This window comes from Archocentrus centrarchus, unplaced genomic scaffold, assembly GCF_007364275.1.
Source record: "Archocentrus centrarchus isolate MPI-CPG fArcCen1 unplaced genomic scaffold, fArcCen1 scaffold_26_ctg1, whole genome shotgun sequence".
NCBI classification, from domain to species: domain Eukaryota; kingdom Metazoa; phylum Chordata; class Actinopteri; order Cichliformes; family Cichlidae; genus Archocentrus; species Archocentrus centrarchus.
This window is the reverse complement of record NW_022060256.1, coordinates 4,166,889-4,185,031: the sequence shown is the minus strand read 5'-3', so window position 1 is coordinate 4,185,031 and position 18,143 is coordinate 4,166,889. Positions and strand designations below refer to the sequence as shown.

Below are 18,143 nucleotides of genomic sequence, written 5' to 3'. Positions count from 1 at the left end.
ATAAAAATGATATTAAAACCCTGTTTGACTGGCAGCCTCTGTTTTTCTTCTTCTTTGTGTTTTTTAGGCATGAAGCCGCCGCAGGAGAGGCAGCTTATCCTGGTGGCGAACGCCCACATGCACTGGGACCCCGAGTACTCGGACGTCAAGTTGATCCAAACCATGATGTTCCTGTCAGAGCTGAAAAGCATTGCTGAGAGGGCCTCGGGCTCCGTGGCAACAGGCTCGCCGACCTCTGACCCGTCCTCAATCCCCATCGTCCTGTGCGCTGACCTCAACTCGCTGCCTGACTCTGGTAAGGCTGCCACATGTCAGGAACCTGGGTCATTCCAAATCTGGGAAAGTAAAATTAATTTAGGTGCAGTTTTTAACAGAGCTTAAATGGACTGGATTAATTGTGCCCAATTGTGTACAGTTTTATATTTAATAAAGTATTTTCTTTAATCTCTTGAGTCTCCAAACTTTATAGTTAAAGGAAACTGTAAACAGTTGATCTAATTTTCAGCTTTAATGCCACTGCACTTCTGTAGTCTAAATGATCTTTTCATTAAACTTTTGATATTGTTATTTATGCTCTACTCTTAATTATTCTTTAATTATATTTCTACCATGTTATTGTATACCATGTATTGTAATTATACTGTAAATAGTCCGGCCTGTTAAGGTTCAACACACAGGCACATCATGTACATTGTATATAGTGTTATTATTAGTAGTATTAAGGTTAATCTTGTTTGTTGATTTTATATATATATATATTCTTTTCTTAATAGTGTAAATTATTATATTTTTATTTATATTTATAATAACTGCGGCTGCTGTTACACCCAAATTTCCCCTCTGTGGGACAATAAAGGCTGTTTCTTCTTCTTCTTCTTATTGGTATTAAACTAAGTTTCTTGTCATTATTACTGGGCTGTTATGGGGTTTCACTATTACAGTGTCTTATCAAATACTTCCTACTGTTCTTTGTGTTTATTGGTGATTGGAAAGTATCTGTAACTGTTCCTGCTCTTTGATGCAGGTGTGGTGGAGTACCTGAGCAATGGGGGAGTGGCTGAGAACCACAAAGACTTTAAGGAGCTACGCTACAACGAATGTCTGACCAACTTCAGCTGCAACGGCAAGAACGGGAACTCAGACGGGAGCATCACACACAGCTTCCAGCTGAAGAGCGCCTATGACAGCAATCTGATGCCTTACACCAACTACACATATGACTTCAAGGTAAAACAAACAAAAATAGTTCCATTTGAAACAGATTTGTTTTTTTAGCACCAAAAAAGATCAACAGTCAGTGTGACCGAGATCCTCCAAATGTGCTCCGTGGGAGGAAAAAGCCTCAATCAGGCAATCCCCTATGAGCATCACAAGGCAGCCGTGGGAAAGAAGAGCCAAAGTGTGGAAATAAACTGCATTAAACGTGCAGTCAAGTGTGCGGAGGACCAGGGTTCAGTGACCTTTCATTGCCCTTAGTGTTCCTTTGGCCCTGTGGTTTTCTGCCCTCTGCTTCAGGATGCCGCCTCCATCTCAGCGATGATTTGATCAAAGGTGGCGTGCCCTGTTGATTCTGATCAGCTTCTCTGGGAGCACACAGATTTCTGGCTGCAGCTCTTTCCCCTCTTCCTCCTGAGTTTCTGATGAGCCTCATCCTGCTTTGAGTAAAGCTCCTGAATACACTGCAGAGGTCGTTGGGTCATGTGGAGCCTATATCTGCTGTCATAGGGCAAGAGGCAGAGTACACCTGTACAGGTCGCCAGCTTGTCGCAGGGCTAACACCGAGAGACAGACAACCATCCACACTCACATTCACAACCTGTTCCAAAGCAGTATTTATTCATGTTGGCTTTCCCGGACAGCTGAACCAAAGAGAAGCTACCCAACCGCAGAGGAACTGCCCCTTTTTCCAGTTACTTTTTAAAAAAGTGATGTTCTGTGACTGATTTACACCCAGGAACAAAGACATTACTGGTTCCATTATTCCACAGTGTGGCCTGAGCTGCACTGTCACATTAGCTACAAGTACCAACACAAACTGTAGATGGAGGAGGCAGAACTCTGAGCGGGTTACGGTGGTTTGATCCCAGGTTTCGTGTGTGTGTGTGTGTGTGTGTGTGTGTGTGTGTGTGTGTGTGTGTTTGTGTGTGTGTGTGTGTGTGTGTGTGTGTGTGTGTGTGTGTGTGTCTGTGTGTGTGTGTGTGTGTGTGTGTGTGACCTGTGGTTATACTATAGAAACAGGTACAGATGGAAATGAGGCTGCAGCGCTGCATCAGTGCTCTGGGTCTGGGCATGTTTGCTGCCAGCTCAGTGCCATCAGCTGATTGCTGTTTCTGTCCTGGGTGCAGTGTTGGCCCTGCTGTCACCTTCTTGTCCTTTTTGTCCAGTACAATTGCACTAATGTGCGTCTCTCCGCTGAGCTCTGCTGTGTTCCTCAGAAATATTTTTCTATTTGATCTGTTCAGCAGATAATTGAAGAGTTTATGTAATATCAGTAATGACTTGATGTGATTACAGTCATGCATCATTTTGGGAAATGTTACAGCAGACGCTGGTGCAGAGGAAAACCACAGAAAACATGCACGCTACACAGAACACAGTACTAAAGCTAAACAAGCCACCTGCTGTCACCGCGGATCTTTGTTCTGCTGGTGCTCCGTTTTAGGAGATGCTGCTGGTCGGTGGCTTTGAGGAGACCCTCGATTCCTGCAGCTGCTGAAAGTCTTTAAGGCTTACAGGCTTACGGCACAGATTTAGCTTTAAATTAGCTTTAAAATTAGTTTCCAAGTATACTGGGGTGGATGCTAATGTGCATAGCCCCATTTTCATCCTCGAGGCGTCAATTTGTGCCACCACTGTGGCTCACTGACGCACTGCGTGACCTTTGGCATCTGTGCCCTGACTCACAGGCCTGTCTCTCCCAGCTCGTCATCCATCAGTGAGCACAGTCAGTGAGGCATGTTTTTACCCAAACCACAGTGTTTGTCTAAGCCTAAACAGGACATGTTTTCAAGAAGACTTTATTGTCATTATATGTAAACATATAATGAAATTTGCATTCCAGAACACCCATCCAAGAGACAGGTGTCTGAGGTTGTGCAGCCGTTTTCCCGGCGCTACCTCTAAGTTTAGTCCCTAAACGTAACCCCAGCTCCTCCAGCCGTGGACTTTGCATGTTTCCACAGAGGTGCTGAGACTGATGTTGCTGCAGCCGGTGCATCAGAGCAGCGATCCCCGAATCGATGCCTTACATCGAGGCATCGATTCAGGAGGCATCAGACAAAAAGGCTGTGTGTGCCGTGCTCGGGTGAGATCATGTGATGTAGCTGGTCATCACAGTCATATAGATACTGAAAATTACTGTGCCAGCGGCCTCTTGTATTTCTGTATGAGTCAGGATAATTAGGTGTTTTCTTAAGGATGCATTGGCCAATTCCAGAAAGGGTAAATGTTCAGTTATGTAGAAAAACGTGTTACAGCAAAGCTGAAATCTTTATAATCATAATTTGTTCCACCATTAAATTTTCATTTGAGTTGAATATTCAAACTACACGGTGAGTAGATCAAACCTGTTGTTACTGTGTTCATGTAGCTCATGTTTTCTGTATGTGGAGATTGTTTCATGTTCTGAATCGTTTTGCAGTGAGACCTCAGTGGGAGTGGAAAACCTTAAACATCGCGCCATGATTTACCCTTTACTGTTTTCTGAAACAAAAACTTTTCTCTGCTTTGGTTTATTTTGTATGTGTTGGTTTCAGAGCATATTTCTTGAATCTCCCTTGTGGTTTAGCTCTTCATTTCTGCTTCGGTATCTGAGTCATCCAGACAGCCTGTTGACACTTAAATTAGTTTTTTTTCTTCCCGGTTTTAACATTAGTAGCAATAAATTCCCCAACTGTCTTACACAGACTACCCAATTATGGCAGAGACCTTAAACATGTAAAGATTGAATGAATTAATCACTTTCAGTCCTGCTGGTATTTGTTTAGACTCTCTGATTGATTTTCGTCAATAGTTTTACATCCTCACTGCGTATAACTTTGGATACTGTGGCTCCTCTGAAAAGGAAAGCTTCAAATCAGAAGTGCCTGACTCCGTGGTATAATTCACAAACGCACAGCTTAAAGCAGATAACCCGAAAGCTGGAGAGGGAATGGCGTCTCACTAAATTAGAAGATGCTCATTTAGCCTGGAAAAAGAGTTTGTTGCTCTATAAAAAAGCCCTCCGTAAAGCTAGGACATCTTACTACTCATCATTAATTGAAGAAAATAAGAACAACCCCAGGTTTGTTTTCAGCACTGTAGCCAGGCTGACAAAGAGTCAGAGCTCTGTAGAGCCGAGTATTCCTTTCACGTTAACTAGTAGTGACTTCATGGATTTCTTTACAAATAAAATTTTAGACATTAGAGAAAAAATTATTCATAACCATCTCAAAGATTATTCTTCATGTTCGGCTGCTTTCAGCACTGCTGGTATTTGTTTAGACTCTTTGGCTCCAGTTGATCTTTCAGAGTTAACTTCAATAGTTACTTCCTCCAAACCAGCAACATGTTTGTTAGATCCCATTCCTACTAGACTGTTCAAAGAAGTCTTTCCAATTATTGGACCTCAGTGCAGCTTTGATACTGTTGACCATAACATTTTATTACAGAGATTAGAGCATACTATAGGTATTAAAGGTACTGCACTGCAGTGGTTTGAATCATATTTATCTCATAGACTCCAATTTGTTCATGTAAATGGGGAGTCTTCTTCACCTACAAGGTCTTGAATAATCAGGCCCCATCTTATCTCAAAGACCTCATAGTCTCATATCACCCCAACAGAGCACTTCTCTCTCAGACTGCTGGCTTACTTGTGGTTCCTAGGATACTTAAGAGTAGAATGGGAGGCAGAGCCTTCAGCTTTCAGGCCCCTCTTCTGTGGAACCAGCTTCCAGCTTGGATTCAGGAGACAGACACCCTCTCTATTTTTAAGATTAGGCTTAAAACTTTCCTTTATGATCAAGCTTATAGTTAGGGCTGGATCAGGTGACCCTGAACCCTCCCTTAGTTATGCTGCTATAGGCCTAGGCTGCTGGGGGGTTCACATAATGCACTGTTTCTTTTCATTCACCTCTTTTCACTCTGTTTATACTCCACTCTGCATTTAATCATTAGTTATTATTAATCTCTGTCTCTCCCCTCAGCAGATGACCCCCCCTCCCTGAGCCTGGTTCTGATGGAGGTTTCTTCCTGTTTAAAGGGAGTTTTTCCTTCCCACTGTCACCAAGTGCTGCTCATAGGGGCTCGTTTTGGGGTTTTCTTATTATTGTAGGGTTAGGGTTACTTTACAGTAAAATGCACCTTGAGGTGACCATTGTGATTTGGCACTATATAAATAAAATTGAATAAATCAAATTAAATTAACACAGTTATGCATTAACTCAGTGTGCATATATTCACACATTAGTGTGAATATATGCACACTAAAGGCCTCAGAAACCATCCTGAACGACTCCGATCAGCCACTTTATAACATCTTTATGGAACAAAAAGCATCAGCACTGGAAGACTCGTCTCTGCTGAAAAACAGAGGATACAGAAAATCATTTGTAGCCACAGACATCAGGCTTTTCAGTTCTCATACAAATAGCAGATGAGCTGTTGGACTTATGAATTTCCCTCTGGGATCAATAAAGTTATTCATATATGATTAGCAGCTTAAAAATATATTTTCCTTTAACTTTACTTATGCAGGCTTACTAGTGGCTTTTGGCCCACAATTAGCAGGTGTTTGTGATAATAAAGCTCACGAGCGATGTGCAGCCCCCCCACCATCCTGCAGCCTCCACACCAGGATGTCTGTGGGTGCAAACGGGGGGGCCCCGCTCGGGTGGCAGTAGGCTCGAGAGCGACAGGGAGCCCAAGCTGACAGTAGACCCTCAGAGACGAGGCATCGACGGCCATCCTTTAAATAGCTCTTCACACAGTGCAGACTAACCATTAGCACTGCCTCTCTGCTCACTGCTGATGCCCCTGACTGAAGCCCAGTGAGTCACTTGCAGCACTTTCACTGGTGAATGTTTGAATATTAATAATGAGCTTGACTCATTTCTGCTTCTCTTAGCGTTGATTAGTCATCTAAGGAGCTGATTTATTCACACATGTAATAAATTAGAAAGGACAGGTTGTTTTTATTATGAAAGAAAATGACACAAAAGTGTAATAAAGTGATCTGAAACAGCAGAATAGCTTTCATAAATTTGTACATATATTTCCTCTGCACATCTCACTCGCACTCGTCCATCTTTAGAGGTTTGAGAAACATTGAGAAAGTGTCGTTATACACAACCTGTTAATAAGGAGGCTCAGAGGTAAAGATTTGGCATCCTGTCAGAAGACATCAAGAGTACAGCCGTCAGATTACGCTCCACGCTTAATATTATTTACTCTGTAAAGCAGACAAAGACTTGATGAGACTTTCAGTCATGAAGTGATGAAGTGGTTAAACCTGCTCGTCTGTCCGTCACCCTGTTGAAGGAGGAGCATGGTGAGAGGAGGACTCTTTAAACGAGTCTGATCCGTGTGGTTATTTTAAGCGTTGTTTCCCACTTAACAGGCTGATTGTCTCAGCATCTCAGCTCCTCTCTTGTGCACCAAAGGACAGAAAGTTTGAGTCTCCTAAATAACTGAAAAAACTTACAAATAACAAGTATGAGTAGTTTACAGAGTCCTCCTCTCACCATGGTTTGTCCCTCTTTTATAGACTGATTGCAGAAACCCTTCCAAGATGGAAGCCTCCTCGATTATATTTCCTCTTTTGGTGGGAGGAGATGCGGGGAGAGGATTTGAGGATGTGTAGCCATGGAATCGAGTTGTAGTTGTAGATTGTTGGTGTGACTCTTCTTTTGGTTTGACTCCCACACGGCGTTGACTCCAGGTGCTGTTTTTGTGTCTGCAGGGTGTGATCGACTACATCTTCTTCTCCAAGACCCACATGGGCGTCCTGGGCGTGCTCGGACCGCTCGACAGCCAGTGGCTCATAGACAACAACATCACGGGCTGCCCCCACCCGCACATCCCCTCGGACCACTTCTCCCTGCTGGCCCAGCTGGAGCTGCACCCTCCCCTGCCCCACCCGCTCAACCCCCTCAATGGGCTGCACCTGCCGGTCCACAGGTAGTGCAGCCTGAGAGAGAGAGCCCCACCTACCCCTCTTTACCCCACCTTTTAAACACTGTCCCACCCTCCTCCTCCTCCCTCCTCCAGCTTTATACAGGACCCTGTACAGTTTACCAATCACGTTAAACTCGGATACCATCTGACCCCCCCTAACCCTGAGACAAACCTACCCCAAAAGGAGTGAAGTATTCGCCCCAGTTGTTGCTCCTTTTTATGTTTTTGCACAGTGTATATTTTTATCTTTTTTTTTTTTTTTTTTCTTTCTCCCCTCGAAAAGGCTTGATACCAAATGTTGGGATGAAGATGTCCCAGTGTCTTTATTTGTTTAATTTTGCCTTAGTCATAAACATGACCTCTTATAGATTCTGCTCCTACAACAGCAAACTAATACTAACAACTGTTTGAAGGCAGATCTGCTACACAAATGAAAGAGCTGACATCACGGTGTAAATGCTGCACGCTTCATAGAGCTGAAACCTGTTTTCTCACCCAAATTAACTGACAGGTGTTTAATTGAAAAGAGGGTAACACTACAAAGAAAGCTCGGTCCTATGAATGTTATACGAGGGTGTTTGCGTTGGTATTTTTTGTAAAAAGGTCCTTATTTGAGAAAAAACTAAATGCCCAGATAATAAGTGGGTGCAGATTTTTAAGCTTCAAAGGTGCGAGCTGGGTGTTTTTAGAAGTAACACGGGAAGGACGTGAAGTCATTATTAACAATCCTGGAGCCATGATTAGATTTACTGGGATACGTGAAGCTCGGCCTTCTATGAATTTCTTCCACTTTAACTCTGGTGCGGTGCGTCGCTTTTATAAAACGTCTTTCCCTTCGTGTTCATACATTTCTGCAGCTGAAGTAACAAAACAATCAATTTGTGCAAATATTTTTCTAAGCATTGCAAATTTCCAAATTTACTCGGATAGGAAATGTTTTTCATCCTCGAACAGTTCGCGTCTCGGTTTTATCTTTTCATGCTGTGATTTTAAACCCCTGACCCGCCTGGCCAAAGAACCCCCCGCAGCACGGACACGTCCTCCGTCAGTAAGACGACGTTTATCAGTGCCAGAGACAAAAAAATCAGTTTTAGTCGATGTTTCCCGACCACGAGGCTGAATGTATTTACTAAAAGGTGCTCTTTGAATTTGGTTCTCAGAGCCGATTGATCCCTGTGGACTCTAAACTTTGTGTATTTGTGTCAGATGATTAGAAGGAATAGCTCTTTATTCTGTAAGTCGTAACTCAGGGCTACGCTATGCATCCAGCAGCACCTTCCACACTAAAGACTCTCAGAGTCACGTCGTACGAGCAAAACCAAACAGGAAGCTACTGTTGTGAAAAGCACAGGTGATGTATGTATTCACATACACGTATGCTGCTGCTGTTCTTGTTATTGTAGAAGTCCCGGGTCTTTGTGCATTTTTGATTGAAAAATGCTGATGCACTTTTGCTCCTAACCGGGGAAAATCAAATTTGTCTAAGTTTTAGGAAGTGCAAATAAAGTAGATTTGGTCAGTTTTAATGAAATAATGATTTAGTTTGCTTTCAGGCCTTTTAGAGGCTCGACTGTCTGACATGATGAATGATGCAGGGGTGGGACTGGGTGTCAGTACAAACAAAGCAAATGAGAAATTATTCTTTAAATTGGGGAGGGGGGGGGGTGCATTTTCTTTCTATAAATCTTCTCAGATGTTTAAACCAGTGGCTCTGAGTCTGGGACTGAGGTTCACACATTAAAGGGCAAAAGATAAAATCAGAATTGAGTTTTATTTTGGGAACTTTTTCTGCCCTTCCTGTGTAGTTTTAAAACAGGGTTTCACTCTTTGAACAAACTGCTCACGGTTCAGCCGAGTGGCTCGTTTTAAAGTGGATCTTCTTCATTTCCAGCTCGATATTCTGATGGATGCCTGAGTGTCTGCGTGGTTCACTGTCAGAATAATGGATGTGACACTGGCTCCTCTCATTCAGGTCCTCAGGAACAGGAGAACATACAGAGGAGAACAGAACAGCTTTCAACAGTTTGAACTCCTCTCTTCTATCTGTCATAAGTGATTAATAATATTAACACTGTTGGTGTCCAGTAATGTCACCTCAGGACCTGGAAAATTAAAAACCAGAAGAATGAGCATAACTAACTAAATGTGTGGCCGTTCTTCTGTGCAGCCTGCTTTATGGCCACCATCCCTTTAAGCCAGCTTTCTTCTGATTGGCTGTCCCTCTGAAGGCTGGGATTTAGGCTCACAGGGGTTACTTGTGCATACAAAGATTTTATTTGAAACTATTTAATACAACATCAATCACTGGAAGAGGATATGCATGATAGAAAGTAAGGAAAATCATGTCCACACTAAACAGTGGTAAGTGAAAAGGGTGGGAGCCACTGGTCTAAGCACAGAAAAGTTAAGTTGATTTAATTCAGGGACAATCTGAGTTCAAATAATTCAAATCTGATGTGATATTAAACACCAGCTTTTTCTCAGCAGTTTAACTGGTACCATAAAGTGCTGATAGCTGAGACCCAGTCCTGTCTGTGCTTGCAGATAAACTCTCAGTGACGAACATATCTGCAGTGTGTAGTAAAACCAGTCAAAGCTTTTCCTGTGTTTAAAAGCCATAATCCTGAGATGCGCGGAGTCGGCTCAGCACGGCCTGTAACCGTGGAGCCGCAGCTTTAAATCGCAGGCACATCACTTTAACGAGCCGCCGGCATCGGCTTCGCTTCCGTTGCTCCTAATTTGACGCTAATGAGTTCACCTCTGTGTTCAGTGGATTTGATCCTTGTCAGCATTTAGAGGCCTATACTTCACTCCTGAACTAACCTCACAGGGTTTTTATTTCCTGGTTTTTGTACTGCGGTTGTACATAAATGAATCTCTTTGATGACGGCGTGTCTTTCACATCTGTGAAGGGAATGTACCCTTCTCCTGATAAAGGGGCATAAAGTTTTCTCACAAATCAAACGTGTACTCGGTGTTGTAGTTCTGAAGATCTCGTGTGAATAACACCTCCACATTTGTCTCTGATGCTCTCGCAGAGGCCGGTCGTCTCTGTTTGCAGCTTTGTTTTTGAACTACGGGCATTTTCTGTCTCCAACATGCAGTCTTTCATCTGGTACTTTGTACTCTTCAGTATTATCACTTTATTTTTGAGAAAGGCCATAAGTGTTCTAGGTTTAAAAGCAGCTTGTCTTCATGGCTTTTATTGCTCCCGTGTCATTTCAGAGCCTCTGCTGCTCTGATCTGAATGGTTTTTTTTTCTTTTTCCCCTCATTTCTACCTGACATTTATTTCTGTTTCCAGCCTCCACACACGTCAAACTCCACTTCTTTTCTCATTTGTTCCACAATAGTACCCGGCTGTCATCACCTGAAAGCAGTTCACCTGTTAATTTTGTCTCTGTGGAGCGCACCTCATAACACTTTTTCTACAAACAACGTGCCTAGTTTGTACAGTTTCTCCAACAGCAGCACTGCCCATGAGACCAAGACCCTCAGAGATTAACCCAGCGCCATCATCCAGCCACCCAGCACCCTTCGATCCATCCCTCCATCCCAACATTTCATGGGGTGAGATTGTGAGGAATTCAGTCCAAGGACATTTTTGTTCCTCGGTTTCTGTTAAATTGTCGCTCTCGCCTGTTTGTGGTTTCCCTGCTCGGAGAAAGATTATCACAGCCATCATCACAGTTTCTGAATGTAGAAATGCTCATGTTTGATATCTGGCTGTGGTTGGTTTGGTTTTATTTTCTGTCCACTGTTAATTCTGACTGTGGTGGCTACAGTATTGGCCTTCAGTCTCAACTCGAATGTGATGCCTGGCAATATTAACTGGAGGGAACACAGAGGATTTTCATTGTCACGTGTGTACTCGGACATGTTGAATTTGATGGCTGTTGGCCGGCTCGCTGCAGAATCTGGGATTATGCAACATTTCAGATGCAGTGCGTCCTGAACATTTCCCAGATTAAAGGGGACCTATTGCTCAGTTCCAAATCCACATTTTTATTCTTGGCTCTTCTGGAGCACCTTGGCTCAAATAATCCTTATTTAATCGTGCTGAGCCTTCATGCAGCCACTCAGGTGTTTTAGCTCCCTTCCCCCTTCCCTTTAAGACCACTTTCTTCTGATTGGGTGCCCCTCGTCAGCAGCAGGTGGGTGGGGCTTCTGTGCCTGAGATGACCATATTAGGTAGGTCCATTCTCTCTGACATCAAAATAGATTAAATAATAGGAAAAAACTTACTAAAACAGGGTGTTTAGATCAGCCTGAACTTTTATTTGTACACTCTGACTTTTGGCCACTGGAGCAGAAAATAATGAAAAACCAGAATAGGTCTCCTTTAATGCTGTGATTTGTCAAGCAAATGAGGAAAATCAGGAACTCCAAACACTTTCAACACTGATGAGCAACTTTGTTTCCAAATTTGAGAAAATTCAAATGACTGACAAGAAATGCAAGCCTGTTATTTCTGCAAACTGAATTAAAGTATTTTTAAAGTTTCTGCCTCGCACAGTTGTTTGAGTAATGTGTGAAAAGAATTCAAATCTGTCTCTTTAGCCACCAACAGTCACCAACAAAGGCGCTATTTTAGTTCTCGAGGATTTTTACAGAACCATATTTAAATGTGTTATCGATGAAAGCGGTAATGCAGTTCTTCACCACACTGGCTTTCAGTCCAACCAGCCTCCCCCGCAGGCAGCAGGAAGCACCCAGCGAGCTTCCTCTGCTCAGAAGAAAGACTTTCAGCTGTGGTGAACAACTCTTACCAAAGCCAAAGCTTGCCTCATGTTTGGCAATTAGATGAAAAAAATAAATAAATAAAAATGTGCAACAACACGTGGAAGTTTGGATATTGAAGGTAGTGCTGCCGTCTTTGTCCTGCTCCTCTGACTAAACAGGACAGAAGTGCAGATCTGTTCTTTGTAGAAGTCCAGTTTACATTTGAAGCTCTTCAGTATGACCCAGAGTGAAATCTGAGCCCCTCCGATAACATAAAGATCCAAATCAGTGGAAGACAAATTTAATACAATTCCAAGATATACATCAGTCAGGAAGAACATTATGACCACTGACTGGTGGAGTGGATAACATCATAATTATAATCATGGTACCTGTTAGTCGGTGGGATATATTTGGGAGCAAGTGAACATTTTCACCAGTTCATGCTGGTTCTGATAGAAAGGATTCAGAATACACAGAGCATCTCAGTTTGTTTGGAGCTGCAGACCTCTCAGGGTGTCCATACTGACCCCGTCACCATTCGAGAGCACCAACAATGGACGCTGGACCACGGAGCAAAGGAAGAAGGTGGGCTGGTCTGATCTGATAGTCACATGGATGGCCGTGTGTGTGTGTGTGTGTGTGTGTCTGTCAGTCAGTCATTTACCTGGGAACCAGGATGCTCTACTGGGACGAAGGCCGGGAGGCGGAGGCAGTGTGATGCTTTGGGCAGTGTTCTGCTGGGAAACCTCAGGTCCTGCATCCATGTGCATGATACTTTGACATGTACCACCTATCTAAGCATTGCTGCAGACCACATACACCCTTTCATGGAAAGGTGTGCCTTTCCCTGATGGCTGTGGCCTCTTTCAGCAGGATAGTGTTCCCTCCCACAAAGCAAACATGCTTCAGGAATGTTTGAGGAGCACAACAACAAGTTTGAGATGTTGACTTGGCCTCCACATTCCTCAGATCTCAGTCCAGTTGAGCATCTGTGGGATGTGCTGGACAAACAAGTCACATCCATGGAGGCCACCTCACAGTTTCCAGGACTTAAAGGATCTGTTGCTACCATCTTAGTGCAGATACCACAGCACCGCTTCAGGGGTCTGCTGGAGTCCATGCCTCCATGAGTCAGGAGGACGAACACATCAGGCAGGTGGTCATAATGTTATTCCTGATCTGAGTATGTGAAGAATTGGTTTAATCTGAGGAAATTAAGAGATTACATGCTCCTCTAACATATAAATATCCTGTGAAAATGTTCTCAAAGGGGAACTTTCATTTTCTCACAATGTTAATTTTTATAAATTCTGATTCATATTTATAGCGCTATGATCAGAGTTAGAAACCTCTCCCAGCTGAGCTCATTGATCATTGGAGCACAGCGTAAACTACGACGAGTGTTCTGTAACACGTCCTCTTTCAGACACGTTGGCCAAAATTGGTGTTTAATGAGAATATCTGAAAATCTGCAGTTGTGACATTTACATGAATGAGGCGAGGATGTCTACAAAGGTGACATCTGTATTTCTGTGTGTGTCACCCCTCAGCTGAAAACAAGCCTCCGCAGAGGCACCTGTATAACCCCCCCTCCCCCAACACACACCCACACCCACACACTCTCTGCAGGCAATAAAATGTAAGTTTTCTTTGAAGAGTTTTTGTCTGTTTTATTTTTATGTTAAAAAAAAGTCCAAATACATTCATGGATACATGTCACAGCTAAAACATTTGCCAGTATGAATACATTCAGTCAGAAATGGTAACACTAACAGATACAAACATTTAAAAAGTGAAATCTGTACACCAATACTTCATCCTTAAAATAGTAAGGTGATAGTAATAGTAAGGTAACCTAGTTTAAATGCATTTATGAATGCTATCAGAATTGCAGGCGTAACATCACATTCAGGTTTGTTTTAGAACACCAGAGAAAAACTGCAAAGAGCTGAATACAATAACAAAAAGGAAGGTGGGTCATTTTTTCCCAGGTGATTCACAGCTTGATGAAAGGCATCTGAACATGTGATCAGAAGTTGGGTGTGGAAGCAGTGGGTGGCTGAAAGGTTGAGGAGGCCTGTTTCCTGTAATAAAAAAAAGGATGGAGTCAATAATCAGAATAGATCATAAGAAATTTAAAAACAGCAATAACAGATATGTAACCCAGTGTTGTGTGGTGATCAGGGACAACTAATATGATTTTAGTGAAACAGTTCATTTTATTACCATTATCACAACAACCGACGGTGAATACAGGACGTAGGCCCTTGTTTGGCACAGCCCTTCCTTTAGACACAACAAAATACGAGTGAGCGCACAGGAGCAGGAAAAATACTCATGCTTGTTTCAGGGAGCTGAGACAGAAAAATGCAGCATCTAAATTCTGCTTCTATAATCATGACACATCTCCCTGACCACCACCACCAAACTCGGCATTCAACGGCAATTTTGTTCATGACAGCACCTGAAATATTAGTTTCATTATCTACTAGTGTGTGCATTATTGTATTTGCCTTATCATTTATAATCTTAACACCAAGATTTTCCCTGAAAATGTGGTTTTTTTAAGCTGGAAAATTATCTAAGTGCCCATACTCAGTTGACAGGATTCAGATTTTTTCAGCACGTTTGGTAAAATCTAATAATGTTTGTTCAATGAAATGTTCGTATCTGTTGGGAAATGAAGCCAGAAGTGTTATCGGTTCTTACTTTTGCAGAGTGTTGAGCAGGCCTGGGAACCACTTGGCCTCTGGATTGATACAAATCTTATTGCCAGTCCTCGTGGTGATTCTGTGAGAGAAGTGGGAGATTCAAAAGATGATGTAATAATGGAGAAACACACACACACACACACACACACACACACACACAATGAAAGCTGGAGCAGAAATAAAAGTAAGAAATGAAGCACAACTTTCACTTTTGCTCTGAGTTTAGGGTCTGTGGACACTTCAAACTTGCATCATCACTGTGACATCAGACCAGTGCAAGTATAATACAGTAACCTGTGAGTGCAGTGGGCTTTATCACCATGTGCACAGTTAATGCAGAATTTTCTTTTTCTGAGTCTAAAAGTTTAAAAATTAGTGCAGCATTTTAGAAAATGCATGATGTCTGTAATTAACTCACTATTATAAAGACTACACACTTTAGGAAAGTTAGATTAATCCAGCACATGTGAATTATTATGCTAAAGTGTACTAATATTCTAGCTGTAGCTTTGTAGCTAAAAAACAAAATAAATAGAGTATTTCTCAAAGATAAAAGTACTACTTTGTATTAAATTGATGTCTTTTTATAAGTTTCCTTTACATTTCTATCAAAAGTTTTTTTTTATTGCAATCCAGTAAAATAAAGATTTCAGTGCAGGATAATAGTGAAATACACGTTATACTTTATCCCTGTTTGGGAATTACTGCGGTGCTCCAAATCAGCGGTGAATACTCACATGATTTCAGTCCGGCGGCAGTGTCCCGAAACGGGAGTCACCTCAATCTTCCTGACCATCTGAGGAGGAACCTGTCTCAGGGTCGTCGATTTGCAGCGGCACGCATTGATGTTAAAACCTGGGATATGTGAATAAAATAATCACCTCAAGATAAAATGGTATGTTTGAGGTATTTTTCCACTTGCACGCCCTCATTCGAGAGATTAAAATGTATCAAATTTGGTTGAAATCAGTAATATTTTCTTACCATGCAGAGAGGTGATGCAGCAGCAGAAAGTCAGAGCAGCCAGGAGGAGCAGTGGTCTGTTCATCTTCGTGGTAGCTGTTTTGATCTTTGAGGACCAGTGAGGATGTGAGAGTGAGTCTGAGGCTGAATGGAGCCAAGTGCTGCTTTATAAAGCTGAAAAAAAGGAAGTAAGTGTAGGAAACTTTGTGGTAAGTTTCTGGTGTTTTCTGCTGACTGAGATAAATGTATCTATTTCATCAGCACCTACAGAATAATGCTGTGGATGGATAATTATAAATAACTTAAATACAGAGTACAATTAATACCAAACTTCATCAGCTACACATTTCTAATACTGAGTTGGATCCCTGGTTTCTTCAAAACTGCCTTTTATGTGGCATAGATTTAACAAGGTGCTGGAAACATTCCTCAAATATTTTGTTTCATATTGACATGGACACAGTGGCTGCAGATATGCCAGCTATACATGATCTCCCAAAGGTGCTCTATTGGACTGAGATCTGCTGACTGTGAAGGCCATTTGGTTACACCAACGCGGATCCAGTTCAGTTCAGTGTTATTTATATAGCGCCAAATCACAACAAACTGTCGCCTCAAGGTGCTTTGTATTGTGGGTAAAGACCCTACAATAATACAGAGAAAACCCAACAGTCAAAACGACCCCCTATGAGCAGCACTTGGTGACAGTGGGAAGGAAAAACTCCCTTTAACAGGAAGAAACCTCCATCAGAACCAGGCTCAGGGAGGGGGGGTCATCTGCTGAGGGGGGAGAGAGAGACAGGACAAAAGACATGCTGTGGAAGAGAGATTAATAATAACTAATGATTAAATGCAGAGGGGGTATAAACAGAGTAAATAAGGTGAATGAAAAGAAACAGTGCATTATGGGACCCCCCCCCCCCCCCCCCCCCCCCCCCCCCCCAGCAGCCTAGGCCTATAGCAGCATAACTAAGGGAGGATTCAGGGTCACCTGATCCAGCACTAACTATAAGCTTGATCAAAAAGGAAAGTTTTAAGCCTAATCTTAAAAATAGAGAGGGTGTCTGTCTCCTGAATCCAAGCTGGGAGCTGGTTCCACAGAAGAGGGGCCTGAAAGCTGAAGGCTCTGCCTCCCATTCTACTCTTAAGTATCCTAGGAACCACAAGTAAGCCAGCAGTCTGAGAGAGAAGTGCTCTATTGGGGTGATATGGTACTATGAGGTCTTTGAGATAAGATGGGGCCTGATTATTGAAGACCTTGTATGTGAGGAGAAGGATTTTAAATTCTATTCTAGATTTAACAGGGAGCCAATGAAGAGAAGCCAATATGGGAGAAATCTGCTCTCTCTTTCTAGTCCCTGTCAGTACTCTAGCTGCAGCATTTTGGATCAGCTGAAGGCTTTTCAGGGAGCTTTTAGGACAGCCTGATAATAATGAATTACAATAGTCCAGCCTAGAAGTAATAAATGGGGCCGAGTACAAGAATTTCAATTTGATCTGAATTTAGAAGCAGGAAATTAGAGGTCATCCAGGCCTTTATGTCTTTAAGACATTCCTGCAGTTTAACTAATTGATGTGTGTCATCTGGCGTCATTGATAGGTAAAGCTGAGTATCATCTGCATAACAATGAAAATTGATGCAATGCTTTCTAATAATACTGCCTAAGGGAAGCACGTACACTACCTGGCCAAAAAAAAGCTGCCACCAAAAAAAGGTCACACACTAATATTTTGTTGGACCGCCTTTAGCTTTGAAGACAGCACACATTCACTGTGGCATTGTTTCGATAAGCTTCTGCAATGTCACAAGATTTATTACCATCTAGTGTTGCATTAATTTTTCACCAAGATCTTGCAGTGATGATGGCAGATTCTGACCACTGCTCAAAGCCTTCTCCAACACATCCCAAAGATTCTCAATGGGGTTGAAGTCTGGACTCTGTGGAGGCCAATCCATGTGTGAAAATGATGTCTCATGCTCCCAGAACCACTCTTCACAATTCAAGTCCGATGAATCCTGGAATTGTCATCTTGGAATATGCCCGTGCCATAGTGCTGTGATCAGAGTTAGAAACCTCCCCCAGCTGAGCCCATTGATCAAAATCCATTGATAGAATAACCTGGTCATTCAGTATATTCAGGTAGTCAGCTGACCTCATTCTTTGAGCACATAATGCTGCTGAACCTAGACCTGACCAACTGCAGCAACCCCAGATCACAGCACTGCCCCCACAGGTTTGTACAGTAGGCACTCGGCATGATGGGAGCATCACTTCACCTGCCTCTCTTCTTACCCTGATGCATCCATCACTCTGGAACAGGTAAATCTGGACTCATCAGACCACATGACCTTCTTCCATTGCTTCAGAGTCCAATCTTTATGCTTTCTAGCAAACTGAAGCCTTTTTTTCCGGTTAGCCTCACTGATTAGTGGTTTTCTTAAGGCTACACAGCTGTTCAGTCCCAATCCCTTGAGTTGCATTGTGCATTTGGAAATGCTCTTACTTTCACTATTAAACATAGCCCTGAGTGCTACTGTTCTTTGATTTGATTTCACCAAATGTTTAAGGTATTGCAGCAGCAGCACCAA

The 18,143-nt window shown here is 42.5% G+C and overlaps 2 protein-coding genes across 3 annotated transcripts in view; one reads left to right on the top strand and one right to left on the bottom strand.

The window, feature by feature from the left end:
* LOC115775943 (CCR4-NOT transcription complex subunit 6-like) overlaps window positions 1-11,658 on the top strand; it is a 29,110-nt gene extending 17,452 nt beyond the window's left edge. Inside the window, exons 10-13 of the mRNA XM_030723481.1 lie at window positions 68-295; window positions 1,025-1,227; window positions 6,941-7,158; window positions 10,508-11,658. Coding sequence (XP_030579341.1) covers window positions 68-295; window positions 1,025-1,227; window positions 6,941-7,158; window positions 10,508-10,574 — 716 coding nt within the window. The 3' untranslated portion in view covers window positions 10,575-11,658. The remainder of the gene's footprint in view (window positions 1-67; window positions 296-1,024; window positions 1,228-6,940; window positions 7,159-10,507) is intronic.
* A 1,892-nt stretch (window positions 11,659-13,550) lies between these two features.
* Window positions 13,551-15,680, bottom strand: LOC115776076 (C-X-C motif chemokine 13-like). 2 transcript variants are annotated; one of them, XM_030723692.1, is made up of 5 exons: window positions 15,575-15,680; window positions 15,328-15,445; window positions 14,589-14,669; window positions 14,106-14,165; window positions 13,551-13,963 (listed from the first exon to the last, which is right to left on the bottom strand). In XM_030723692.1, the coding sequence occupies exons 1-4, from the start codon at window positions 15,636-15,638 to the stop codon at window positions 14,111-14,113; spliced, it is 318 nt and encodes a 105-aa protein (XP_030579552.1). In that variant the 5' UTR covers window positions 15,639-15,680; the 3' UTR covers window positions 13,551-13,963; window positions 14,106-14,110. The 2 variants fall into 2 exon arrangements, with proteins under 2 accessions (XP_030579552.1, XP_030579551.1); XM_030723691.1 differs by lacking the exon at window positions 14,106-14,165.
* Window positions 15,681-18,143: the final 2,463 nt, after the last annotated feature.